Raw genomic sequence first — 27,788 nt, forward strand, 5'->3', positions numbered from 1 at the left:
GGCGGGGGTAGGTGGCCGTCTGTGTGGCTCAGATTATTGCGGCGAGCTTTAATTCGGTGACTTGATGTTCCAGCACAGCGAGGCTCATCCCCAAATCTCCCCTTTTGTCTCTGCTTATTAACCCCGCCGCGCCCCCCCCACCCCCCCTCACCCCCCTCCACCCCCCCACCGGGCACAGCACTCCGATCCACAGCAGCCAACGCTCCTCTTCTTCTTCTCCTCTAGTTTTTCTTTCTGTCTCTCTCTTTCCTTCATTCCCTCTTTTGTTTTTCGTCATGAATGCCCCAGCAACCGCCAGCTTCAGGTTTAGCAAAAAAAAAAAAAAAAAGAGAGAGGACAGGAGGTGAGCCAGTGATGAGAGGGTGTGTGTGTGTGTGTGTGTGTGTGTGTGTGTGTATTTGTTTCTTTGTTTATGTCCATGGCTGACTGCGTGTGTGTGTGTGTGTGTGTCCTGCTGTTTGATCAGTGCTGGCAGACTCTCACCAGTTTAATGTGCATCCAGTCCAACTTTTCCCCCTCTTGCCTTCTCTCTGTCTGCCTCTTAAAGGGACAGTCCGCCCGTTTTGAAAAATGGGATTCAGGACGGTCGCGGTGCTGTGTCCCTCTCGCTGGGCCGGACGCTCCGCACGCTGACTTTCTTAAAAACAGCGTGATCCACGCAAAGAAGGTTTAACGTCATTCCACAATTCTCGCTCAGATTGGGCGTCTTAAAACTGCACTTTCCTTGTTATCGACATCCAGAGAGATCCGGTAACTTCTGCGCTTCATGTATCACTCCGCGCCAGAGGAGGCGGAGGTCGATGGCTTGAGTTTGTCGTCTTATTTTTGTCCTCCAACAACAATGACAGCTCTCTCTTGAGTACAAAAAGAAAGCGTGCAGGTGATGTTGACACCAGCTACTACTTCATTTCCGCCGCCGCGCTCTTTCACACACGTTTCGCCAACTCCTCAGGCACCTGCCAGCCTCCGACCAGCACAAGAAAATAGTTCCACCATTGGTAATTGTTTTTTTTTATTATGCCATTTCGTGCTGTAGATTGTAAAACTCAGTGACGTTCAGCATGTGGAGCATCCGGCCAGTATCCAGCGCTCCGTCGGCACCACAAATAATATCACAGTTTTCAAAATGGGTGAACTCTCCCTTTAAGCCTCGACCCCCTCATGTTGTTTTTCTCCTCTTTTCCTCTGTATGTTTTTCTCTCTCTCTGTTTTTAATCTCTCCATCTTCTCACTCTCGTCATGTCAGATTCATCAGGACGATCGTGGCCTGGATGAAACTCAGCAGTGTGCTTTCCTGTGGACTTTGAGGATTAAAATCTCATCTGTAGTCTCAGCAGATCAGATTACGTTTGGTTACTAGAAGTTGCTTGTCGGTCAATTTGAGTAATTAGCATAATTCATTAGCATAATGAGCTAATTAACTGGCTGGTTAATGGCTGTCGTTTAGCTTCTAGTTAACTTGAAAAGGCGATCTAATAGTCTAAGTCCATGTTTATGATGTCCAGAAATCCACCCATTGCTACCTTCCAGTCATGTGACTTTTCCTCATTTGCATAATTAGCATAATTGTGTCAAAATTCAGCACAAACCAGGAAATGGCTGTATTTTTTTCAGAAAGATGATCTTATTTGATCCACATCCATTTAAAAGCCACATGGTGTTTCATGTTACCTAACTTTTAATTTCTTTATTTTTTTCATAACAACTTGACTGGTTGTAGCTGCTCACCTTGCACACACACACACACACACACACACACACACACACACACACACACACACGTCCTTTAGCCCAGGTGTTAGACAGTACCGCCGTCCCACTTCAGACAGCAGAGGTGTTAAAGGGGGACGCTCCACATGAGGTGATACGGAGGTAAACTCAATATGATGCGCTCATTATCTCATCTGTCTGCCCGTGCCAGGTTTAGCTCCGCCCACTGACCTGGGAAACGACCCTCCAAAGCGCCCCCTGCAGGCGCTTTGTGTCCTCATGTTTTTAACTTTTCCCTGCTGAAGACATTTTATTTTAATGAGCTGTGTTTGTGCTCTGGGCTGCAGAGCTCTTCTGCTGTCTGTTGTTTTGGTGCTCACGGTGTGTGTGTGTGTGTGTGTGTGTGTGTGTGTGTGTGTGTGTGTGTGTTGCAGTCTCCCACTAAAGCAGTGTACAACGCCAGACACTGGACGGTAGACAGCGAGGAGGAGCCCCCCCCACCTTTCTTCTCACGGTCACAAACTGCTCCTGTAAGTACACACACACACACACACACACACACACACACCCACACACCCCTCCTGTTCCATAATGCTGCAGAATACTAAAAAAAACGGCTGTGTAACTCAGATTCCAAGGATTTTTTTTCTTTTTCCCCTCCATATAAAAAAAAATGACCCACTTTAAAGCCTCAGAATTTGTTAAATGTTCATGTTGGTCGCTTAGTTACCGAGCCGAGGAAGATCTTCAACCTGAGACCGTCCGTCCTGAGAGTAAGACGACGGTTCGAGTCCATCGTTACAGAAAACTGACAAAATAACAAAAACTAAGCATGAAGAGACATTTTTGTTAAGTGGAACGAAAATGAAAACAAGGCCTCACTAAGGAAAAAAGCCTATAGCTGTATAAATACATACATATGTGTATTTAGATTGTGACTCTTACACTCGTCCCGTGTCCCATCATCCCCTGCAGCAGGCAGGAGCGTCCTCAGGGGGCTCCAGTAAGGAGGCGTCCAACGCCCAGAAGGACGACGGCGTGTTCAAGGCCCCGCCCCCTCCTCCCAAAGTCACCAAGTCCGTCACCGTGCCCTCTGACCCCTACCAGGACGTCGTCACTGCACTCAAGTGCCGCAAGGAGCACAAGGAGGTACACACACACACACACACACACACACCACTCGTCACTCCAGTAAAAATGCCAGCTAAGGTCACTAAGATGCTAAGATCGTCTGCCTTTTCTCCGTTCACGTCTTTATCAAATGAAAACTTTGGGTTTTTTGGCTTTGAAGACGTCACTTTGGGCTCCGATCACTTCCCTTCAGACTTCAGATTTAAATCAAATTTATTTTTCACCCCCTTTTCCTTCCCCAGACTTAGACAAGATACTCAGTAAGCGGAAGTCAGAAAAGGGGATCTTGACCAAAATGTTGGGAATATTCCTTTAAGACACTAAAAGAGAGCCGTTGGACAGTCATAAGAATAATCTGTGGTTTAATCAGCAGTTGAAATAATCACTGATTGCAGCCAGAGAGACAAAACATGACGAGGTGGTGCTCACTTTGCCCAGTTTATGTCTCAGAAGCTGTTTACATCCATCGGCTTCTTTAGAAATAAATTATATATCACAAAAAACATGAAAAAATACCAACTTCATCCCTACCTCTCCCTCTGTTTTGCTGCTTTTAATTCTTCATGTAAAGCAGATTGCACTGTACAGAATGTGCTTAATGGTTGATTGATTGATTGATTGATTGATTGATTGGTGTGTTGCAGCTGTACACGGTGGTGCAGCACGTGAAGCACTTCAACGACGTGGTGGAGTTCGGAGAGAACCAGGAGTTCACCGACGACTTTGAGTACCTGGCCACCGGCCTGAAGAGCGGCCTGCCTCTCAACACCCGCTGCCTTAGGTAGGCCCGCCCACCGCCGCCGCGCTGCACGCCGCCGCGCTACAAGCCTCTGAGCTTGTTAGCCCTTCATCACACTGATTTTCTTTTGTGTGTGTCTATGTGTGTGTGTGTGTGTGTGTGTGAAGAGCTAGGACTCCTTTTCATCCTTTTTCTTACTCCAGTTTCCTCACATTGTCTGCTTTAGATATTCCACCAAAAAACCCTCTTTCTCTCATTTATTCTTTTTGTTCTTACTTTTCTGTCTTTTTTTCTCATGTGTGTGCAGTGTGATCAGCCTGGCCACTCGCTGTGCCATGCCCAGCTTCAGGATGCACCTGCGGGCCCGAGGGAAGGTGGCTCAGGTCTTCAAGACGCTGAACGATGCCCCGCAGCACCCGGTGAGCAGCACACCACACGGAAATGCCCCCGACTCTGCCTGCAGGGGGCGCCGTGACCCCAGAACCCTAAATAAGTTACAGTTAAAAAGTCTCAGGCCTTGGATCAGGCGCGCTGCAGCCACTTTACGCACATGAAGAGAGTGACTGGGATCAGTGTTTTGCTCATTTCTAACACATTTTCTTTTAGATAAAATCTTCCTGTTAGTTTTGGAAAAACAAGTGAGTATTGATCTTTACTGATCACAGTTTGAAAAGAGAGACAATGAAAAGTCAAAAATGATATATTGTTTGTTTATAGGCCTTGTTCATTGTTTTATTTGCGTACATGCGCCTCAGGAATAATGAAGTTAGAATAAGATTTTGAAAGAGTGCTAATGCTCTGTGAAATGAAGCAAAGAAGGAAGACCAGGCACCAACCCAGGAAAATCCTCCTATGTATGTTTAAAAAAAAAAAAAAAAAAAAAAACCTCATCTAACATATTCCTACGTACAACTACCTGAAACACAGGACTATATAGATATTAGCTTGCCTCTGTTCTTACCTGTGATATTGATCTGCAAAAGAACGAGATGACTTGCCAATGAGTAATTTTACATTTTGGAAGCTTTTCTTTTTTTTTTTTTTTTTATAACATTTTGTATTGGATTTTCAGCGCAACGAGCATTTATAAAGTAACTGTACTGGTAAATGATGACAATAAACAGAAATATAATATAATGTATATGTAATAAACACAACAAAAGAAAGTAAAGGGCTTTGTACTGTTAGATCAGACAGTACGGTCCTCTTTAACATTTTCAGTGTCACATTTTTTAAGCTTTTCTTAATGGATCTAGTTTTTTTTTTTTTTTTTTTTTTTAAATCTGTCTGTTGTAAAGTTGCCAAATTACTGAAGTGGTGCATGGATATGGATTTTCTGTAGTGAATAAAGTCACAATGAATTGAGAATCATTTTTAACTTGAACCACAACAAGAATCGAGAATCAGAGATGAGATTCTAGAAGATTCCTGCCACTCGTGTCATTGTCTCCCTAAAAGTGTAGAATGATAAAAACGCCATCGTCAGTGGCTCAGGTCACTCAGTTTCACCCCCCCCACCCCCCCTCTCTCTCTCCGTCAGAACCTGGCGCTGTGCACGGCCTCGCTCATGTACATCCTGAGCAGAGACCGGCTCAACATGGACCTGGACCGCTCCTGCCTCGACCTGATGATCCGCCTGCTGGAGCTGGACCAGGACCAGGGGGGCGGGGCCGGCGCCGACTCCGCCCCCCGGCTGAGCGCCAGGGAGATCGCCAAGGTGAAGGAGAAGATCAGGAAGCTGTGCGACACCGTGCACAACAAGCACCTGGACCTGCAGAACATCACGGTACGCCGCGCGGGGCGGGGCGGGGCGGGGTGGGGCGGGGCGGGGCGGGGCGGGGCGGGGTGGGGCGGGGTGGGGCTGGGCGGGGCCAACCCCCCAGGAGGAGAACGGCTGGTTTTCACTGCTTTTCTCATAAATCTGGAATCTGTGACTTTAGTTTGTTTCTCATGAATTTTAATTTTTTCCCTTGTACATATTACCACTTTAATCTCAGAATTTCTGGGTTTTTTTCTTGCGAATTTGTGGCTTTATAATCTCAGAATTTTTACGTTTTTTTCTCATAAATTTGTGATTTTTTCCCCCCTGAAAATGTACCAGTTAAGTCTCAGAATTTCTTTTTTTATCAGAATATTAACCAACTGCACTTTTATTTAACCCCTTACCATTCTGTTTTTTTTTTTTAGACCAATTTTTGGGGGGTAGTAGGGGGTCTTCAGAGGGAAGTCAAAGGTCAACAGTAGAAGCCAAATAGAAGTGATAAACATCATCTGAAAGCTGGGAACCTGCAGATTAATGTGAGATGCAGCTGAGCTCTGTGTGTCAAGATATTCTAGTCATAAATCTGTAATGAACCTTGCGTTTTGGTGAGGCGCCTGTTTATTTTTTTATTAGAGTGTAATGGAAGAGTATGAAGCCATTCCCGTGTTCAATTATGTCATAACTTGTTGCAGCAATTTTTGGGTTGTTACACAGATTTGATGAAAAATTGAACCATGTTTGATCCCTGGAGAGTTAATGCAAATCCTCAAAAATCCAAGACCATAGGGGAACATTTGGGGATTTCTGTAAGAAATGTATTTTTTAGCGGTTGGATGTTGAGCGTTGTGTTGTGGCCCTCACCGTCCGTGTCTCCCTGTCGGCTGCAGACGGGTCACCTGGCCATGGAGACGCTGCTGTCTCTGACCTCCAAGAGAGCGGGAGACTGGTTCAAAGAGGAGCTGAGGCTGCTGGGAGGACTCGACCACATCGTAGACAAAGGTGAGGCCAGTCTTTATAATTTTTTAAATAATCAGTGTCATTATTTTGATTTACATGTGCAAACCAGTTTGAAAGCCCCAGTGGAACAAACAGCAGTGGGCTGGGCAGCGTTTTGTGATCATCATTTTCACTGGATTTGTCAGTGATTCTGGGCTCTAAGTAAACTTGACCTTCGTGTTGCCCTGACTTAACCGTCTTAAAGGAATACTCTCAACGTTTTGGGCAAAATCCCATTTTCCTGACTTCCCCAGACTGAGACCAGATGTTAGACACCATCTCCACCTCTGTGCGTCCATTAGTTCAGTTCCAACGGGTAGCATTTCCTGTTAGCTTAGCATAGAGACTTGAAGTCAATGGGAGTCGTTAGCCTGGCTCGGTCTAAGTGATAAAGCAACTGTGAAGCTGTCTTACACTATATTGCCAAAAGTATTCGCTCGGCTGCCTTCACACATATATGAACATGAGTGTCATCCCATTCTTAAATCATAGGATTTAATATGATGTGGGCCCATCCTTTGCAGCTATAACAGCTTCAACTCTTCTAGGAAGGCTTTCCACAAGGTTTAGGAGTGTGTTTATGGGAATTTTTGACCATTCTTCCAGAAGTGCATTTGTGAGGTCAAACACTGATGTTGGACAAGAAGGCCTGGCTCGCAGTCTCTGCTCTAATTCATCCTAAAGGTGTTCTCTCGGGTTGAGGTCAGGACTCTGTGCAGGCCAGTCAAGTTCTTCCACACCAAACTCGCTCATCCATGTCTTTATGGACCTTGCTTTGTGCACTGGTACACAGTCATGTTGGAACAGGAAGGGCCATCTCCAAACTGTTCCCACAAAGTTGGGAGCATGAAATTGTCCAAAATGTCTTTGTATGCTGTGGCGGTGTGCTTTACACCGCTGCATCCGATGCTTTGCATTGTGCTTGGTGATGTAAGGCTTGGATGCAGCTGCTCGGCCATGGAAACCCATTCCATGAAGCTCTCTACGCACTGCTCTTGAGCTAATCTGAAGATCACATGAAGTTTGGAGGTCTCAAGCTATTGACTCTGCAGAAAGTTGGCGTCCTCTGCGCACTATGCGTCTCAGCATCCGCAGACCCAGCTCTGTGATTTTATGTGGCCTACCACTCCGTGGCTGAGTTGCTGTCGTTCCCAATCGCTTCTACTTTGTTATAGTATCACTAACAGTTGATTGTGGAATATTTAGTAGCGAGGAAGTTTCACAACTGGACTTACTGCACAGGTGGCATCCTATTACATTACTATTACAGCACCATGCTGGAATTCACTGAGCTCCTGAGAGCGGCCCATTCTTTCACAAATGTTTGTAGAAGTAGTCTGCATGCCTAGGTGCTTGATTTTATACACCTGTGGTCATGGAAGTGATTAGAACACCTGAATTCAATGATTTGGATAGATGAGCGAATACTTTTGGCAATATAGTGTATTTACACATGTATTTCATATCTACATGACAGCCGTGGCCATGGCCAAACGATACCCCTCGTTTTGCTTTTTTCTCCCTTCTCTGTTCATGTGTTAGGCTCATGTGACAAACACAAGCTGTGTCCACATTTTTCGCATTATATGCAGCCGCAAAAACTGTGTGAAGTGTATAATATTTGGTCTGTACCATGTAGCCATTGTTGAAAATGATTCTTTTCAGACTTTAATTCCTCTCTCTCTCTCTCTCTCTCTCTCTCTCTCTCTCTCTCTCTCTCTCTCTCTCTCTCTCTCTCTCTCTCTCTCTCTCTCTCTCTCTCTCAGTGAAAGAGTGTGTAGATAATCTGGACCAGGAGGACGATAAGGAGAAGTTGGTGTCGTCTCTGTGGGGGGCAGAGAGGTGTTTACGGGTACTGGAGAGCGTAAGTACACCGGACTGCACCTGATGGTTATTAAACTCTGGGACAATAAGCTCCTGTCCCGATTCAGCACTGTCACAAAGGTCATTTTAAACAGTGACGTCAAGTTTGAGAAAATGGGTTGACTCCAGTGAAATGTAGAAATGTTTTCATTCTGGAGGTCAGAGGTCAGGGTATCATGCTGAAAACAGACATGCTAGATTTTCCCTTTCCAAAGTTTAATCGAATTTTGAAGCAGTATTTAACCGCCTAGCTGACGACCGAGGATGACATGCCTGACATCAGTCGATTCCTTAGATTGTCTAGTTTCAAAAGATACCAGTATATTTACTTTAACTTGATTCTGTAATTTAAAAAAAAAAATCATAAATTAAGAATTTTTTAAAGTGGGAATGGGAAACGACCAGAGGCCAAAGTGACGTCTTAAAATGTCGTTTTTTGTCTCATCGACAGACAAAAAAAAATAAAGAAAAACCCCAAAAAAACAAAAAGTATACATTTCATAAAGATTTTAACGCGGAAAAGGAAGACAGTCTTAGTTATCTTGGTGAAGCTCGAATCATCGGCTGGACCTTTCACTTGATGAGTTGAGTAAAACTAGTGAGTTTCCAAAATTATGAAATTATTTATCTGCTCTATAAGCAGGACAGATGGACTGTTTTATTGTTCATTCTCTGAAACGTAGAAAATCAACTGAAGTAGAAAAGACCAAAATGCCCCTAAAAATTCAAAATGTGTGTGTGTGTGTGTGTGTGTGTGTGTGTGTGTGTGTGTGTGTGTAGGTAACGGTGCACAACCCAGAAAACCAGAGCTACCTGATCGCCTACAAAGACTCATCGCTCATCGTCTCCTCTGCTAAGTGAGTACACACACACACACTCACACACACACACTCACACACACACACACACACACACACACACACACACAGCGCGCAGTCTTGACCTCTGACCCCGGCTGTCACTAATGACTCTCCATCTGGTGGACTTCAGGTTAGACGACGTGTCAGTTTATTTTTTTTTTTTGTTAAGAATCCAGGCTGATGGATCCTCATGCACGATGCAGTTTGATCACCTATTGATGATGGAATCGATCGATACTCCACTGGCTGTCTTCAGGAAGCTCTTGATCCTGAACTGAAACAGATCACACACCTTCTTGGTCTTCTTCATCTCCTTGGTTTCTTTCTTGGTCTTCATCTCCTTGGTTTCCTTCTTGGTCTTCTTCATCTCCTTGGTTTCCCTCTTGGTCTTCTTCATCTCCTTGGTTTCCTTCTTGGTCTTCTTCATCTCCTTGGTTTCCTTCTTGGTCTTCTTCATCTCCTTGGTTTCCTTCTTGGTCTTCATCTCCTTGGTTTCCTTCTTGGTCTTCTTCATCTCCTTGGCTTCCTTCTTGGTCTTCTTCATCTCCTTGGTTTCCTTCTTGGTCTTCTTCATCTCCTTGGCTTCCTTCTTGGTCTTCATCTCCTTGGTTTCCTTCTTGGTCTTCTTCATCTCCTTGGCTTCCTTCTTGGTCTTCTTCATCTCCTTGGTTTCCTTCTTGGTCTTCTTCATCTCCTTGGCTTCCTTCTTGGTCTTCATCTCCTTGGTTTCCTTCTTGGTCTTCTTCATCTCCTTGGCTTCCTTCTTGGTCTTCTTCATCTCCTTGGTTTCCTTCTTGGTCTTCATCTCCTTGGTTTCCTTCTTGGTCTTCTTCATCTCCTTGGTTTCCCTCTTGGTCTTCTTCATCTCCTTGGTTTCCTTCTTGGTCTTCATCTCCTTGGTTTCCTTCTTGGTCTTCTTCATCTCCTTGGTTTCCTTCTTGGTCTTCTTCATCTCCTTGGTTTCCTTCTTGGTCTTCATCTCCTTGGTTTCCTTCTTGGTCTTCTTCATCTCCTTGGTTTCCCTCTTGGTCTTCTTCATCTCCTTGGTTTCCTTCTTGGTCTTCATCTCCTTGGTTTCCTTCTTGGTCTTCTTCATCTCCTTGGTTTCCTTCTTGGTCTTCTTCATCTCCTTGGTTTCCTTCTTGGTCTTCATCTCCTTGGTTTCCTTCTTGGTCTTCTTCATTTCCTTGGTTTCCCTCTTGGTCTTCTTCATCTCCTTGGCTTCCTTCTTGGTCTTCTTCATCTCCTTGGTTTCCTTCTTGGTCTTCATCTCCTTGGTTTCCTTCTTGGTCTTCTTCATCTCCTTGGTTTCCTTCTTGGTCTTCATCTCCTTGGTTTCCTTCTTGGTCTTCTTCATCTCCTTGGTTTCCTTCTTGGTCTTCTTCATCTCCTTGGTTTCCTTCTTGGTCTTCATCTCCTTGGTTTCCTTCTTGGTCTTCTTCATCTCCTTGGTTTCCTTCTTGGTCTTCATCTCCTTGGTTTCCTTCTTGGTCTTCTTCATCTCCTTGGTTTCCTTCTTGGTCTTCATCTCCTTGGTTTCCTTCTTGGTCTTCTTCATCTCCTTGGTTTCCTTCTTGGTCTTCTTCATCTCCTTGGTTTCCCTCTTGGTCTTCTTCATCTCCTTGGCTTCCCTCTTGGTCTTCTTCATCTCCTTGGTTTCCTTCTTGGTCATCATCTCTTGCTTCTTGGCTCTGGTCATCTCCTTGGTCATGGTCTTCTTCATCTTCTTGGAGGTGTCTGTGGTCCTCTTCATCCTCCTGATTTTCATCCTGGTCTTCATCATCTCCTTGGTGGTCTTGTTGGTCTTCCTCATCCCCTTGGTGGTCTTCTAGGTCTTCTCCCTCCTCCTGGTTTTCTTCTCTGTATTCATCTTCGTGGTTTGCTTGTTGATTGTTGATCTTTGTTTTCTTGTTCATCTTCTTGGCCTTCCTTGCCTTCTTGTTTCTCTCTCTCTCCTTGTTCTTCATCTCTTGGTCTTCATCATCTTGGACTTTTTTTCTTAAATCATCTTCTTTGAAAAATTCTGCTGGAAATAGCAAATATATTTTTTGTCTGTGAACATGGTGAGGAAAATATAGGAAACCACAGCTATCCTCCTCTCTGTTAACACAGATGATGTGTGTGTGTGTGTGTGTGTGTGTGTGTGTGTCCTGCAGGCTCATTGTTCTCTGTATGTCTGGTTATTGTTGCGTGCATGGAAATGTCTGTTTTCATTATCGGGGTTTTGTTGTCCCATTTCCTGGTCGTGACATCCTGTCAGTCATACTGTTGACCTTTGACCTTGGCCCCGCCCCCGCCCCGGGCATCGACCAATAGAGCGCAGGCTGCTGTGGAAATGACCTGACCTTGACGTGCCTCTGTGCGCCACAGTCAGACTGATCAATCAGGCTGATGCTGAGGGGTCTGATCTGATCGGAGTGTTTATCACGTCACTGATCAATAGACTGAACCTGAGCTGATACTAACGAAGCGTTTAGATCAGAACGCACAGCAGTATGCAGGAATACGTCACCGGCCTGTAAAAACAAATCAGCTCATCGTGAAGTGTACATCATGACCTGATATTTGTAACGTATTGCTTTTGTTATTGAAGCTGAAATGATGCAGATAATTCACCGAATGTCTGGATCACTGATGAAGTCATACCTGACCTACGGGGTGTCCATTAAGTCTCTTTACATTTTAACAAATTTATTACAAAAGCAAATGAATAGGCAGATCTGTGGAGATTATTACAACATGAGGAGTAGATATTGAAGTTTTTTTTGCCTCCTTTAATCCACCTCTATATGGGCACCACAGCTGCATGAAGCTCATTAAGACGGCACTCGGTTTGTTGCCATGTTGGCTGCAGCAGAGCCTCTTCAGTGGCATCGGCATCAGTGACCTTTAGCTTCAGGTGGTTGATGTCCTGTATCTTTGTTCCATAATCCATATCTTTAAGTGGCCTTTTTTAGGGGTTTATGTAACAGAACCTATTCCATCAACAGGGAACCTGAAATACTGAAATGCAATGTGATGAAAAACTCTGATAACCACTGAGCACATGGAACAAATCTGATTAACATATCTCATCAGTTGCTTTTGTAATAGATTTTTTAAATTGTAAAGAGAGATTGTGGACGCCCTGTAAAGGTATTTTGGTCTGAATGTTGTTTCAGAGGGAAACATTGAATGTCAGCACTTTGTTGATTTTTATTATTATTATTATTATTTTATTTTGTTAATTTGTGGCTTAAAAATTTATTTCATTTTATTTTATTTTATTTTATTAGATGTTGGTCATCGGAGGGAACAGCATCCTGAATGCTGTTATGATGAAAACTAAAAAACTAAATGTTTCTAAATGAGGATTTTCCACCCAAACAAGAAAAAAATTTGAAAATCATTTTCTTGCATTTTTTTTTTTTTTGGCATGAAAACAGTAGTTGAAGAGTCCAAAATAAAATCTCACATCTGTCAGACCCTGCCCCCCCACACACACACTCACTCACACACACACACACACACACACACACTCACAGAAGCCTCGTCCTCTGTCAGTAATGTCATTATGTGAGTGTGCTGACTTACAGAGCTCCTCACTGCTCCTCCTTCACCGCTCTGTGACCGGACCTTCGCCCCGCAGGAGGAGGAGGAGGAGGGGGAGGAGGAGGAGGAGGAGGAGGGGGACGAAGGCTGTTTGGGTTGACAAAGAGTTCCTGTCTGTGTTTCTGGTGACACAGGCCTCCGTCTGAACCCTCAGCTGTCCGCTCTGCTAACTCGATTAACCCCGAGCAGCAGGGGTGAGCGAGCGAGCGAGCACACACACACACACTCTCCTCAGTGTGGCGTCATCACGACAGTCCAGTGTCGTCTCCTCAACACGCTTTACTCCATGTGAGCGAGCTCCACCTGCTCTCAGGTGTGCGGCCGATCACTGAAGTCACGGCTTGGATCGTGTCACGCTGTTGATCGTTTTTCCAATCGTTAAAAAAAACATCAAATCAAAAGGAGATATAACACATAACTTTTGCTCTCCGTAAACGCTGTGAATCTGTGATGTCTAGCACAGGGCTGTCAGACATTTTTTTTTTTTTTTTTTTTTTAGGCTACTTGGTGATTTATCATTTCAAATCAGTCACTTTGTATCTGACCAATCAGAGAGAAACTGCATGTTGGCTCTTTAAATTAAAACATAATGTAGAATTACAGAAAAAGAGAAGTGCAGCAGATACACAGCGGACAGGTTTGACATTTACCTCCCAGAAGGAAGTAAAATAACGGCTCTCTCCATCTTTCTGGAAGGAATCTACATCACACGTCATCCTTTTGTTTCTGCTTTGACTTCCAGCCCAGGGAGACCTTCTAGTGCCAGGTCTAATTAATTGATCATAATTTATCATTAGCTGTTAGTTTATCCGTTTATCACTGAAACCTTTTGTTTTGTTTATTATGTATAGTTAATAATAACTGGACACAAATATTTCAGATTTAAAAATTGACTTGTAGATGAACTTTGAGAGACTTTCAGCAGGATAAAGTCCACATGAGTTTTCCTAACAGCAGCAGCTCTGTTGAGTTTTCAGGACGTTCTGATGGAATTGGGGGTGGAGTGAAAAAAAAAAAATTAAAAATGCCCCGTCCTCCTCCGCCGGGGAAACTAGTCCCCGTTTCGCTTTCCACAGCCGGTCCTCAGCTGTGTGGTTTGTGATCAGTGAGAGCGGAGGTGAAGCTCTGCCTCTCCTCCTCTCCTCCGTCCTCTCTCTCTCTGTCGTCGCTTCTCGTTCACTCTCAACCCTGATTCACCCTCTGCCTCAGCTGTCAGCTCGCTTAATTCAATAAACCCCCAGCACACACACACACACACACTCACACACACACTCGTCTCTCTGCCTTATTCACTCTCCATCTCCTCAGTGTGTGTGTGTGTGTGTGTGTGTGTGTGTGTGTGTGTGTGTGTGTGTGTGTGTGTGTGTGTGTGAGAAAAGGAAACTTTTTGTCTGCAGACCCCAGCGGGCCGTGAGCTCCAGATCCACGGAGCCCTGTCGCCGAGCGTGTTCTGCATCATGGAGTTATTATTTATTTATTTATTTATTTATTTATTAAATCAATGTTACTTACTTAAAGAGCTGTTCCACTAAAACGTCTCGTATGGGATTATAAAGCACCTTTTACAAAACATATGAGAATAAACAATACACAGACATCAGCTCTGTCCACTGTCAGATTATTATTATTTATTTATTTATTTATTTATTTATTTATTTATTTTAATGCTCTGACTGCAGTGAAACGGCTGCTATAGGGTCACATCTGGAGGTCAGAGGTCAAGTGATAGGCCGACAGTATCAGCCACCAGATGAGCCTGTGTGTGTGTGTGTGTGTGTGTGTGTGTGTGTGTGTGTGTGTGTGTGTGGAGAGCTTGGACTGTTACACCTCTTCATCCTTTTTCTTCCTCCAGTTTCCTCACATCGTCTGCTTTAGATATCCCCCCCCCCCCCCCCCCCCCCCCAAAAAAAAAACCCCTCTTTCTCTCGTTTATTCTTTTTGTTCTTACTTTTCTGTCTTTTTTCTTGTTTGTTGTCCTTCTTTCTTCTTTTCCTTTTTCCTCTTTTTTCTTTTTATCCAGTTCTTTCTTTTTCCTTTCTTTTTATCTTGTTTCTTTTCCTATTTTTTATTTTTTTATTTTCACCTCCATTCTTTTTCTTCTTTCCTTTTTTCTTTTCTTTCTTCATTTCATTTTCTCTTTTGTTGATTCTTCTTTCTCTCTCTCTCTCTCTCACTCTCTCTCTGCTCAGTCTTCTGTCATTAGCTCTAATCTAGTTATTTACATCAGGCTGCTGACCTGCAGCGGTCGGCCTGTGTGTGTGTGTGTGTGTCTGTGTGTGTGTGTGTATGTGTGTGTGTGTGTGTGTGTGTGTGTGTGTGTGTGTGTGTGTTAAATTGAGCTGGTGAATACATGTCTCCCTGAATGCTGCTCTGTTTTAGGATTTTAAAAAAAAAAAAAGGAAAGAAAGGCGGCTGGTTGACCATCTGAGTGACTCTGAGACACACACACACACACACACACACACAAACACACACACACACACACAGTCTGAGCAGGTGGAATCATTCTCATCCTCGTTGGCTTCATTGGATCGAAGTGGCAGGTTGGTTACAGGTCAGGACCTCTGACATATCTGTTTTGTGTGTGTGCGTGCGTGCGTGTGTGTGTGTGTGTGTGTGTGTGTGTGTGTGTGTGTGTGTGCGCGCTCAGGGCTCTGCGGCGGTGCCAGGAGATGATCGAGCGCTACAGCAGGGAGGTGAAGACGTCGGCGTGCTCGGACAGCGTGGGGAAGGCCGTGGAGGACTGCATGAGGGCCGTGATCGGAGTCCTGCTCAACCTGACGCACGACAACGGTCTGCGCACACACACACACACACACACACACCGAAAGGCCTATGACTTACTAAAACATATTGGAAACTTCAAACTCTTCATCGTTGCAGAGCTTGTTTGGGATGAATTCCCCAGAGGCTGCGTCGTGGCCGTTTAATCTGCAAGCTGTTTTGGTTTTGACCCGTCTTCAATTTATTATCTATTTTCTTGTGACACCCAGTGTACTCACAAATCCACACGAAGGGAAAACGTTCCAATGAATGAATTTTAACCCACACAAGCCTGATCCAATATCGACATGGTGAACATTTTCCAAGGTAACAACAACAACAACAACAAAAAAAAACATTTTCCACTGACAAAAGGAAATGAAATACAACCCTGACCGCGTCTGACTAGAAAGACTGTTGAAGACGACGACGGTTAAAAACTCCATATCTGCTGCGCCCGTGGCAAAACTGTCATAAAGCCAAACCAACTGTCGCAAAGCAACAACAAAACACACCTCACTGCACCCAGCATCAAAACACAAACAATAACCATAAACTGTCCACATACCATCATTCAACTGCTGCATGAACTCAAATATATCAATATCAATATAAATATAAATATAGCCACACATCTCAAAATCACTCCATCAGATGTTTTTCTGTGTGTCAGAGGCTCTTAGTGTCTCCAACAACCGAGTCACTTCTCCCTGATGACGACGAGGCCACAGCGCCTCACCTGAGCTACGGCAGCCTCTGCAGCCCAAAACACACCGAAACACACCCAAACACACTAAAACACACCAACACACACCCAAACACACCCAAACACACCAAAACACACTAAAACACACCAACACTCACCAAAACACACCAAAACACACCCAAACACACCAAAACACAGTAAAACACACTAAAACGCACCAACACTCACCAAAACACACTAAAACACACCGAAACACACTAAAACACACCAAAACACACCAAAACACACCGAAACACACTAAAACACACCAAAACACAGTAAAACACACCAACACTCACCAAAACACACTAAAACACACTAAAACACACCAAAACACACCGAAACACACCGAAACACACTAAAACACACCAGAACACACTAAAACACACCGAAACACACTAAAACACACCAGAACACACTAAAACACACCCCACGCCCTGTAGTCAGGACGAATCTCACTCACCTCATGTTCAGACACACCGCTGGGGATGGAGAGAGAGAGAGGGAGGGAGAGAGAGAGAGAGGGGGAGAGAGAGGGGGAGAGAGAGAGAGATAAAGACGGAGAGAGGGAGAGAAAGACGGAGAGAGGGAGAGAAAGACGGAGAGAGTGAGAGAAGAAGAGAGAGAAAGATGGAGAGAAAGATGGAGGGAAAGATGGAGAGGGTCTTGGTCTGGTTGAACAAACAAACCGAGCAGAAGAATTCGTTCATTCAGTCTGAACGAGATGAGACAGGTGTGAAATCTCTGAAAGTGCAGCTAGTACAGATTAGATTAGATTAGATTACACATCCTCAGTAAAGGAGAACATTGTAACAGTCTGCCGTGTCTGTCAGGATTACACGCCCAACCTCGTGGAAACACACGAAAACATCCACAGGAAGTTTCCCAAAGTGTCGTCCTCTGAAGGAAACAGTGACGCTTCAGCTGATTCATGACCAGCCAGCACTGACAGGTGTGTGTGTGTGTGTGTGTGTGTGTGTGTGCAGAGTGGGGCAGTACGAAGACAGGGGAGCAGGAGGACTTGATCATCACGGCTCTGAACTGCGTCCTCAAAGTTCCTCAGTTCGTTCCTCAGGAGCAGAGGTTCGACATCAGAGTGCTGGTGAGAGAACACACACACACACACACACACACACACACACAGAGTTTGTTTCTTCTTTCTACTTTTTTCTCCTTCTTCCTCTAACAGAGACGCACATCTGTTCTGTCCCAGCTCATTTTGTGTTTATGAACTCTCCACGTTGGTGGGGAACACAAATCATTGATTTCTTGTTTTATTTGGCTCATTTCTCATTTATGAATCCAAAACAAAAAATTTAAACACACCTATCACCTTATTACACACCGTGCATCCATGACAAAAAGGAGCCAGAACATTATCTGCCCCTGAAACAGGAGGCAGCAGGTCTGAGTTACTGGGATGTCATGGAAAGACTCTGATCAGTGGAAATATATCTGTTTTTTTTTTTTTTTTTTTTTTAATTTGTCTCCTTTTTTAAATAAACACTCTGTGTGGAATACGACGGGCAAAATTAAAAAAAAAAAAAAAAAAAAAATATTTTCCAGTTTTATTCCAAGAGACTTCATCCAGGGAAAGGAAAAGAAAGAAAGAAAAAGAAGAAGAAAATGGGTAAAATAAAAAGAAAACACTGGACCAAAAGATTGACAGTGCAGTACGGACCGATGCTGCTTTACTGTAGAAACGCCCGAAACACACACACACCTGAAAGGAAAACACGAAAACAGAAATGAAAGAGAGGAACAGAAAAGGGATCAGCTCTGAGGGGAATTTTCCCAAACGGGACACTTTATTTATTTATTTATTTATTTATTTATTTTGTTTAAGAGCAGAGCAGGATGCCTCTTCTGTCCCACAGCTGTGCCGCATCATATCGCTGATTATTTAAAACAAAAAAATAAAATAAATCAAAATGTGTCAGCTTTATGGCACCTGACACGCAACAAACCAGGAGGGAAGAACAGCGTTAGGTCAGTGTTAAGTCATTATGTGTGTGTGTGTGTGTGTGTGTGTGTGTGTGTGTGTGTGTGTGTGTGTGTGTGTGTGTGTGTGTGTGTGTGTGTGTGTGTGTGCAGGGTCTGGGCCTGCTCATCAACCTGGTGGAGTACAGCGCCAGGAACCGTCACTGTCTGATGGACATGGAGATGGAGGGGTCTCAGGGTCCCTGTGACGCCACGCTGCTGCTGGCCCCGCCCCTGCTGGCCCCGCCCCCACAGGAAGTGGTCAGCACCGGCCCGCTGAGCGCCATCGCCGCCCTCGTCCAGGTACGCGGGTCCACCGGCACCCGGCGGGATTTTGGACTAAACCTCTGCAGTTTATTCTTTGGCCACTAGGCGGCAGAGTTTGATGTTAGTTTGTAAGCCGGGCTCAGCGGCTCGGGAACAAACGAACAGAAAGGACGTGGATCGAAGCCGCTTTCGAAGGTTTAGGTCGGATCAGATTTTTGAAGTGTGTTTGACAGAATATTCACTTCCATATTCACTTCTCAGCAGGTTTCTCCCCCACATGTCCTGATTAATTTTATGATTGTAAACCTGCCGACTTTTCTCATGAATCTACGACTTTGATCTCAGAAAATTCTCAGAAAGTTTTTTTTCTTGCAAAATTGTGACCTTAATCTCAGGATTTTGAAGTTTTTTTCCTTATAAATTTGTGAGTTTTTTCTTGCGTAAATTGTGACCTTAATCTCAGGATTTTGGAGTTTTTGTCCTCATAAATTTGTGAATTTTTTCTTGCAAAACTGTGACCTTAATCTCAGGATTTTGGAGTTTTTTTCCACATAAATTTGTGAGTTTTTTCTTGCAAAATTGTGACCTTAATCTCAGGATTTTGGAGTTTTTTTTCCTCATAAATTTTTCCACTTTACTGTGAGAGAACGTGAGTTTTAAATTCATGTCTGAGGGTTTTGGATCTTGGATTGTGTTTGAATGAAGTGTGTAGAGGGAAAGCTTTGGTGTTTTCCTCAATGTGAGTCCTTCCTCCTCCTCCTCCTCAGCTCTTCCTGCAGCGGGAGCGCGCCGCCGTCCTGGCCGAGGCGCAGACTGATGACCTCATCAAGGAGGCGCCCAAGCCGGCGCTGGACCAGAGCGGGGAGTGGCAGGAGACCGGCGGCGAGATCCAGTGGGTCGCCAACGACAACCAGAGCGACGCCGAGCGGCAGGACGACGGCGGGAAGAAGGAGAAGGACGAGGAGGACGAGGAGCTGGACCTCAACAAAGGTACCGAGCTCTGCCGCCGCCGCTCCAGCCAATCAGACGGCTTCGTGTAAACTGGCGCCGTTTACCTGCTCACTAAAGCTGCTGGTGTTTTAGTACAAAGTGCAGCTGAAGACACGCCCCTCTCTGAGACGGAGACGGGACGGGGGGATAATATTCTGGGGAAAACACTGATATTCTCTGAGATTCTGATGTTTTTTTCCTTGGAATATTATCCCCTTCCCCCGTTTTTTAATTTTTCTTTTCCCTCCCGAACACGCCGTCATACTTCTCTTAGCTGGAAAATACACAAAACAAACAAACAAACAAACAAACAGACTTTTGAAAGATTGCAGGAGGTGGTTGTTGTTCCAGGCTGGAATTCAGGAACAAATCTTAACATGTGAAATAAAAACAAAAGTACAAATTAAATGAATACATTATGTATGTATGTTTGTGTTTTTTATTGATATTGATATTTATGTCTTTATTTTCTTATTTCCCAGCTCTGCATCACGCAGGGAAGCACATGGAGGACAGCATCGTGGCGTCCTACACAGCACTGCTGCTGGGCTGCCTGTGTCAGGGGAGCCCGGTGAGACACACACACACACACACACACACGACACACGACACACACACACACACGTCTCATGTTTAAAAATCATTTGTGGTCTAAAAAAAAAACCAAATAAAGACACTCAGCCTTTTATAATTTAATGTTTACATCAGTTTATATTTTAATATTCTCTCTCTCTCTCTCTCTCTCTCTCTCTCTCTCTGTCTCTCGCCCAGTTGAATGTGACTACTGTGAGAGAGAACCTGCCTAAAGGAGATTTCTCCATCATGACAGAAATGCTGAAAAAGTTCCTCAACTTCATGAACCTCACGGTGAGTCAAACAAACAAACAAACAAACAAACAAACAAACAAACAAGCGCTGCGTGAAGAGAAGTAACGGTTTAAAGGAACAGTTCACCCAAAACACTGAAAGGAAACTGTGCGTCAGTGAGGCTGCATTCACACTAGAAAATATCAGAACGGAGCGAAGGTCATTCATGACGTTATCGTGACGCCATCAAATTTAGAAATCTTTAAAAAAAAAATCTGTTTTTGCAAGAACCTGGAACAAATGCAGAGAGGAAACGATGACCAGCTTAACATCCACTCACAGTACATAATTAAAAATACTCATTACTAATTCCAAGGTTTTCTTTTTCAGTGTAAGCAGACATTTCAATAAAAATACAGACGTTTACTTCCTGATCATTTCAATCTTCAAAGCTGATCAGTGAAATTATTCGTGAGTCAGTTAATGAAGCATAAAGTGAATTAATTGGTCTACAGATTAGTGAAATGATGAGTGAATTAATGAGGAAGGACTTAAATTAGTGGCTAAATTAAATGTGTCCAGGGCTGTTCTGATTTCACAGCAGAAATCTGCCTCTGTGTGAAAAAAATAGATAAATGAATAAATTTTCTTATCCCGGCACTCTTGAATTATTTTCTGTTCTATTTTATTTATACTTCTTATTTTTACTCTTTTTTTAATAGTTCTTGTATCTTCTTTTTTATCTCATTTTATGTGGCTTATTTTTTAGATTTTTTTATTTGAATTTTTCTCTTTGTGTTTTTTTTTATGTATGCTATTATTATTATTATTATTATTATTATTATTATTATTATTTTATAAGTAAAGCACTTTGAACTGCCTGTCAGAAATGTGTTGGAAAGGTGCAGTTTTATGTGTGTGTGTCTGTGTGTGTAGGTGTGTGGGTGAATAGGGGTGCTTCAATTTGCTGTTATAATAATTTTAGTAATTTAAATGTGATTTCTGTATTTTAAAGGTGCAGTGTGTCATTTTAGATTAATGTTAATCTCAGAGCGGCGTAAACACGTATTTGTAGTTTTAATATTTTATTCTCATGTTTGTTATCTTTTTTGTGCTGCTTCCTCTCCTCAGTGTGACGTCGGCACCACAGGACAAAAGTCCATATCCCGGATCATTGACTATCTGGAGCACTGCTAGAGAGGCCTGTCACACACACACACACACACACACACACACCCATCATCTCCTTCATCGTCGCCTTGTTCAGACTCTCAACTGACTCTGCACTGCTGGAAAGAGACCTGTCTCTTTCACACACACACACACACACACACACACACACACATCATAATCACCATCATCAACATCTTCCTCACCTGGCATGGAGCTCCGCTGCAGCCTCCTCCTCCTCCTCCTCCTCCTCCTCCATCATCTCCAGCCACAAGAACAGAACAGGAGCTCAGAACCAAACAGCAGCAACTTCACTTCAGGAACCTTCAGGAACCCACCGCCTGTCGAGGAACCCGCCGCCTGTTTGAGGAACCCGCCGCCTGTCGAGGAACCATCAAGTTTTCAGCAGGTTGTGTGGTTGGTCGGTGTGGACGCAGCCTGATGAGAGCACAGACACCTGGAAGACCCCGAATCATCCACCTGTCCTTGGTCCTTCCATGCTAACACTTTAGCAGACACCCTGCAGATCTAAAGCTGAGCTGAGAACAGTTTGAAGGAGAAGCTCAGCTGTGTCCGCTTCCTGTCGTTTGTCTTTTTTGGAGGCGGCGTGGCCTCGGCCAAGTCAACGCCAGCACGCCGCCGCTCTGTCCGGCTCATGGGCTCGGGCAAAACGAGGCGTGAGCGGATCCCGGCGGGTCATGTGACCGCGTGTGCCGATGGCTAACACTTACAGGATGACAACAGTAAGACGTTTTAGAATCAGCAGGAAGTCGTGCTAACGTGTTGGCGCCCACGCTGAGCCGCGGAGGCGTGAGGGACTCTGCTGTTTATGTTCTCATCAGGTCAAACTTCCACCACCGACAGGAAAACCAAACCGCCCAAAACTCGGTTTGTGTCCTCCTCGGGTGAGAACGACTCCATCACGGCTCCCGAGTGACGAGCGGCAGCCCGTTCTCCTGAGGAGGCTCTCCATGCTGCTCTGAGGTCAGCTGTTAACTGAGGCGTTTATGTGAACGGACCTTGGGCTGAGGAGAGAGACCAGACGTGTGTTCAGGCGTTTTCCACCGTCACAGCCGTTATTTTTTAAAGTTTGATTCTGGCTTTGTGAAGCGTTCGTCAGCCGACTCCCCCAAAGCTGTGATGATAGTCCGATTTTTTTTTTCCTCTTAATTATTTTATGTTATTAAAGAGACAGTCCGCGTCAGTGTTTTATGACATTTTCCCCGCCTCTATTTATAAAAGTTGTCGAGAACAATATGCTTTTTTTTTTTTAAGCTTTCTGGTAACTTTTCTCCTCAAAGCTTCACCTCCGTGTAAAAAAACACCCTCTCTCTCGATCGATGGCAGATTTGAGTGAAACGCTCCCATTTTCTCGGGCTGTCATCAAAGCCTCGCCGCCGCCGCCTTCACCTCGCCACTTGATGAAGAAAGCAGAGGAGGGAGGAAACGGCGAGCAGATGATTGAGTCTTTCTCTTTGCTTTGAAACGCCGTGAACCCTCGGCTCCACTCTGACCGCCGTGTTTATCTCAGCAGCTTTTTCTTCTCTCTCTCTCTCTCTCTTTTTTTTTTTTTTTTAAATGTCTCTTCTCTGTGGGAAGCCGGCGGCTTGAGGCCGAGAAATGGAAGTATTGATCTTTGTCTGTCCTAAGTGCAAGAAATAGCCGGAGTTCAGAGCCGCAAATTGCAGTTCTTTTTTTTTTTTGTTTTGTGTTGTTTTGTTGGAGTGGAGGTGTTGTTTCAGACGGAGCCGCCCTCAAAGCCGACAAGATCTCTGAAACAAAACGCCTCGTGGAGTTCAATAAAAAACATTCAGCTTGTTCGAAAAGGACTTTTTGTTTTGTGTCAAGCGGCCAGTTTCTCCACTTTGGAGGGAAGCGAGGAATCTCTCCCAGCATGCCGAGCGCCCGGCACCCGGCCTGGGACCAGAAAAAAAAAGGTGGATGTTCAGGGTTGGAAACTTCAAACAGTCTCCTCCCTCAGAAGAAACGCTTCCTCTTTTTTTTTTTTCATTAGAGGATCGATGGGGTCCGCGGCCTCCCTCCTGCCTCGTCCACATCAAAGCGCTCGTCTCCTTTCAATTACCGGCTGATCCCAGAGCAGCCAGCAGGTACGGGCCCGAGCCGGACGCCAGCACCTGGACTCCCCGTCTCTCTCTTTTTAATCTCCTCTGTGGACCGAGCAGCTGTGAAGGTGCAGCTCCTCTCACAGAACGGCCTCCTCCCACAATCAACTAAACCCAATGCACTTCTTTTAAATTATTGTTTTTAATGTTGGAATTTACTTAGATCTGTCTTCAGATCCAGACGTGTTCTCATGTTCACGTTCCTTTAACCTGCTTCACCTGCACTCAGGCATTTCCTACAATTCCCAGAATGCCTCTTGACAGCCTCTAGAGACGGAGACCTGAGTTTATTCCCTCCAGCTGCAGGATTTTACTGGAGGAAGATTTGAAAATGAGACACAGCCCTTTTTTTAATTTTTTTGTTTTGTTTTTTTTTTTTTTAAACAAAATGCATTCTGGTCTCTGGAGGCTGCAGCAGTGCATGCTGGTCTCTGGAGGCTGCAGCGGTGCATGCTGGTCTCTGGAGGCTGCAGCGGTGCATGCTGGTCTCTGGAGGCTGCAGCAGTGCATGCTGGTCTCTGTCTTTTTTTTTTTTTTTCCCTGCTGCCACATTTTGTTGGCAGGCGGTTTGACGGCTGAGACATCAGCCAGGTTCTGCCTCTGCTGGACAAACAAAACATCACCAGACAAGCAGCAGCCTCCTCTTTCTCCTCCTTCTTCTCTTCCTCTTTCTCCTCCTACTCCTCTTCCCCTCTTCATCCTCATCTACTTCCTTCTCCTCCTCTTCCTCCTCTTCGTCCTCTTCTTCCTCTTTGTCCTCTTCGTTCTCTTCGCCCTCCTCCTCCTCTTCGCCCTCCTCCTCCTCTTCTTCCTCCTCCTCCTTCTCTTCTTCCTCTTCCTCCACCTCCTTCTCCTCCTCCTCCTCCTCCACCAGGAGCAGACGGTCCTCCTCCTCCTCTTTTAGATCTTCTCCTTTGTTCCTTCTCCTCCCTGAACTGACTCTTTAAAGCTTTCGGACGGCGTCCCCTCCTCACTCCTCCGTGCTGTCGCAGAGACCAGCTCTGCTCCCCGTGCGACGGCCCACAGTCGCTGATGTCGTTGTTGCAGGTTATTTTGTGTCAGATAATCCAGATTACCTGGGATTACTGCTGTTTGGTTCCTTTTGCTGTTCAGAGGCACAACAACAGATTCTGGTTCATTTTTATTTCATTATTCTTCAAGATGGACAAGTTCTCCTGAGTCACACTAGTTTGTTACAGGGTGTGAAGTTTGTGTCAAATGTTCATCCTGGTTTTTCTGTTGTTCAATCACGCACACACACACACACACACACACACACACACACACACACACACACACCTTTCAGTCCATACCACCAAACATCTTAAATCATCCTGCATCTTCTCCCCACTGACTTTGCAAGTGTTTGCCATCTCACACACACACGCACACACGCACACACACACACACACACACACACACACACACACACCAGTGGCGGTGTTGCAGCTGCTGCTTGCTGAAGCTTAACCTTCACACACACTTTGAAAAAAAGAAAAAAAGGAAAAAAAAGTTTACAAGAGCTTTATTCACAGACGTCTGGAAGAATGAGATGAACAGCTTTGTAAATAACTTCCTGTACATAAATTGCCTATTTGGGGGGTGGGAATGGGGGGGGTGGGGGGTTATGTGGGGAGGGGGGTGGGGTAGGAGTTGGGGGGGCGGGTGGGGGGAGATTTAGCCCGGTAGACTCTACTTTTCTGAACCTGATTCTATTTTTCATTTTATAAAAAAAAGAAAACCCCAAGCCTTTTTTTCCCAGTGGTGTTGTTGTTTTGGACGGACAGACAGAGCTTCTTACCGAGCCAACTGCAGGAAAAACTCCACCTTTGTACCAATTTCCAGAACGATGTCTTTGGTTACCTGTACATAATTTTAAAACGAATAAAAATTGCTACTTTCAGTACCTCCCGCTCGGTGTTTCTCCTCTCTGATGTCTGCTCGGTGTCGTGAATGTTTTTTTCTCCACAGACTCAAACTCAGCAGAGGAGGCGACCCAACCCTCCCACAGTGGAAAGCTCATTTTATTTACAAAAAAATATATATATATATATATATATATATATATATATATATATATATATTTATATATATATATTTTGAAGGGTTTAAAACTCAAATTTGCTTGTTTTTTCATCTCCAGACAATTTGACATTTTTTTTTCCTACCAGGTCTGATCACAGGACATGACTAGTCTGTCCCGGCTTGTTTGGACAAAGAGCAAAGTTTTAACAAAGAAACACACAAAAACTGAAAAAAAACAAAACAAAACAAAACTATAACTTATAACATTACATTTACAATTACTTGATTCAAAAATACTTTAATTTCTGTGTATTTCTCAATTAGAAAAAAGCAGATCTTAAATTATTTGAAATAGAAGGCAAGGCAATGAAATTCAGAATCCAGCCTTGTCCAGTGAATATCTGCATGGACAAATTGGGTATTGGGTATCTTTTTGCAGCAATATCCACACATTCTGACATACATGGGATGTGTCCTGCACTCTAAAATCTAAAAACAGCATTACACACAAAAGTACATTTTTTTTGCACTTTGTGTATTTACAGCATCATCTAAATATTCTGATTCTGAGAAGTGAAATGTGGCATCAGATGCACATTAACTGCAGCATGAAACATCTCAATACAATCTTGTAAAAAAAACAAAACAACAATAATGATAAAATATTAAAAAATAATAATACTCAGTCGTTACAAAACCAGTCTCTTTGTGTTATTTAGTCCCGCTTGTTCTCTCCCACATGTTCCCGTTAAAGCTCCGCTCCTCCTCCTCTCTGTGCGCCGGACCTCCGCTGCTCTTCCCCGGGTGAAAGTCTTTACCCGCCGGCGCTGCGGGCCCCTGTGAGGCGGGAGGGCCCCCCGGCGGTCTGGGTGTGTGGTCCGGTCCTGGGGCCCCGCAGGCTCCGTCCTGCAGCAGCTCGCTGAGCGTGGCGATGTAAATCTGCGCCATCTGGAGCGTCTCGGACTTGGAGAGCTTCTTGTCGCTCTCCAGGTTCGGGATGACGCTCCGCAGCCGGTCGAAGGCCACGTTCAGCCCCAGCATCCTCCTCCTCTCCCGGGCGTTGGCAGCGAGACGCCGCCGCCTCTGCGCCCGCTCCAGCGCGCACTTGTCCGGCTGCAGGTAGCGCAGCGCGCCGCCGCCGCCGCACGCGGGTCCGAGCCGGAGCTCCACGATGGCGCACGGAGCGTCGCGGTGGTCGCAGCCGCCTGTGGTGCGCTCCGGGTCGGCCCGCTCCTCCGCCAGGCTCCGCTGCACCAGAGTCTGGATCCCCGCGGGCAGAGCCGCCGGGGCCGCCGGGCCGCCGCCCTCCGTGTCCGCGGCCATGTAGGGCGCAAACAGGCTTCTCTGCGGCGGCATGGCTCCTCCGTGTGTGTGTTTTTAAAATTTATTTATTTTTTACAGTCTGTGTTCCGGACAGGCGATCCACCCGAAACGTCCCCAACTTCACAACTTTCAACTTTCTCAACTTTTGTGGGGGAGAATTTATTGACAGGGGAGCCGCGGGGACGCGCCGTGGATGCTCCCGGGGGCGTGGAGAGGGTCGTGTGCTGCCTAATGAACAGAGCCAAAGTCCCGGCAGGAGCTCCATTAACCAAGTTCATCAAAAGAGGATTAGAAGCGTCTCAGTGCGCGTCTATGGGCCGATACACGGACCCGGCCAAGCAGAGAGCGGCCCGGGACAGGGCGGGGGGCGGGGGGCCAAATAACAAGGAGATTCAACTATCAGCTCCAATCAGTTAGGACATGACCAAAGAGAAAAAAAAAAAAAAAAGAGAGAGAGAAACGCTTATTCATAATAAAGAGTTTACACCTCTCTTATAGAAGTGTGAAGTGCCTCAGAGGGGGAAAAATAAAAATACAATAAAAACATCAACACGTGTTTTTTTCGTGACCAGCAAGAAAGTTGTGACAGTTAAAAATACTGTGATGGATTCTATGAGATCACATAATAAACACAGGATATTGGCCTCAGAAACAACAAAAAAGCAAAGGGTGAGGTGAACTCAGCTTCATCCTCCATCATCTTCATTTTTTCTGAGCGCTGAGCTGAAATTAAAGAAGAGCAGTGGGTCTGATGAGAAATATTTGGATTTTAACGGCCTGGTAATATAAAGTCACAGCTAAGACTGAAGGAAAAGGGCTCTTTCTGTTCTTGGTTCTAGTTGTGTGACATAATTCTGACCAAAAGTCACTCAGGAGTCTGTAATAATGAAATAATAAAAAACAACTAAACATTACTCATAAATAATTACCAACAAACAGCCTG

The 27,788-nt window shown here is 44.8% G+C and overlaps 1 protein-coding gene across 2 annotated transcripts in view; it reads left to right on the forward strand.

Moving 5' to 3' along the window:
- LOC115377712 (wings apart-like protein homolog) overlaps nt 1-24,218 on the forward strand; it is a 44,295-nt gene extending 20,077 nt beyond the window's left edge. The window contains exons 6-20 of one of the 2 annotated variants that reach the window (XM_030077654.1): nt 2,145-2,240; nt 2,686-2,859; nt 3,486-3,622; nt 3,888-3,999; nt 5,121-5,366; nt 6,230-6,341; nt 8,105-8,202; nt 8,982-9,058; nt 15,303-15,445; nt 17,147-17,262; nt 18,255-18,443; nt 19,175-19,397; nt 19,880-19,968; nt 20,169-20,264; nt 21,336-24,218. In XM_030077654.1, coding sequence (XP_029933514.1) covers nt 2,145-2,240; nt 2,686-2,859; nt 3,486-3,622; nt 3,888-3,999; nt 5,121-5,366; nt 6,230-6,341; nt 8,105-8,202; nt 8,982-9,058; nt 15,303-15,445; nt 17,147-17,262; nt 18,255-18,443; nt 19,175-19,397; nt 19,880-19,968; nt 20,169-20,264; nt 21,336-21,401 — 1,974 coding nt within the window. In that variant the 3' untranslated portion in view covers nt 21,402-24,218. The remainder of the gene's footprint in view (nt 1-2,144; nt 2,241-2,685; nt 2,860-3,485; nt 3,623-3,887; nt 4,000-5,120; nt 5,367-6,229; nt 6,342-8,104; nt 8,203-8,981; nt 9,059-15,302; nt 15,446-17,146; nt 17,263-18,254; nt 18,444-19,174; nt 19,398-19,879; nt 19,969-20,168; nt 20,265-21,335) is intronic. The other variant, XM_030077655.1, reaches the window with a different exon arrangement.
- Nucleotides 24,219-27,788: the final 3,570 nt, after the last annotated feature.

This window comes from Myripristis murdjan, chromosome 19 (assembly GCF_902150065.1).
Source record: "Myripristis murdjan chromosome 19, fMyrMur1.1, whole genome shotgun sequence".
Lineage (NCBI taxonomy): Eukaryota > Metazoa > Chordata > Actinopteri > Holocentriformes > Holocentridae > Myripristis > Myripristis murdjan.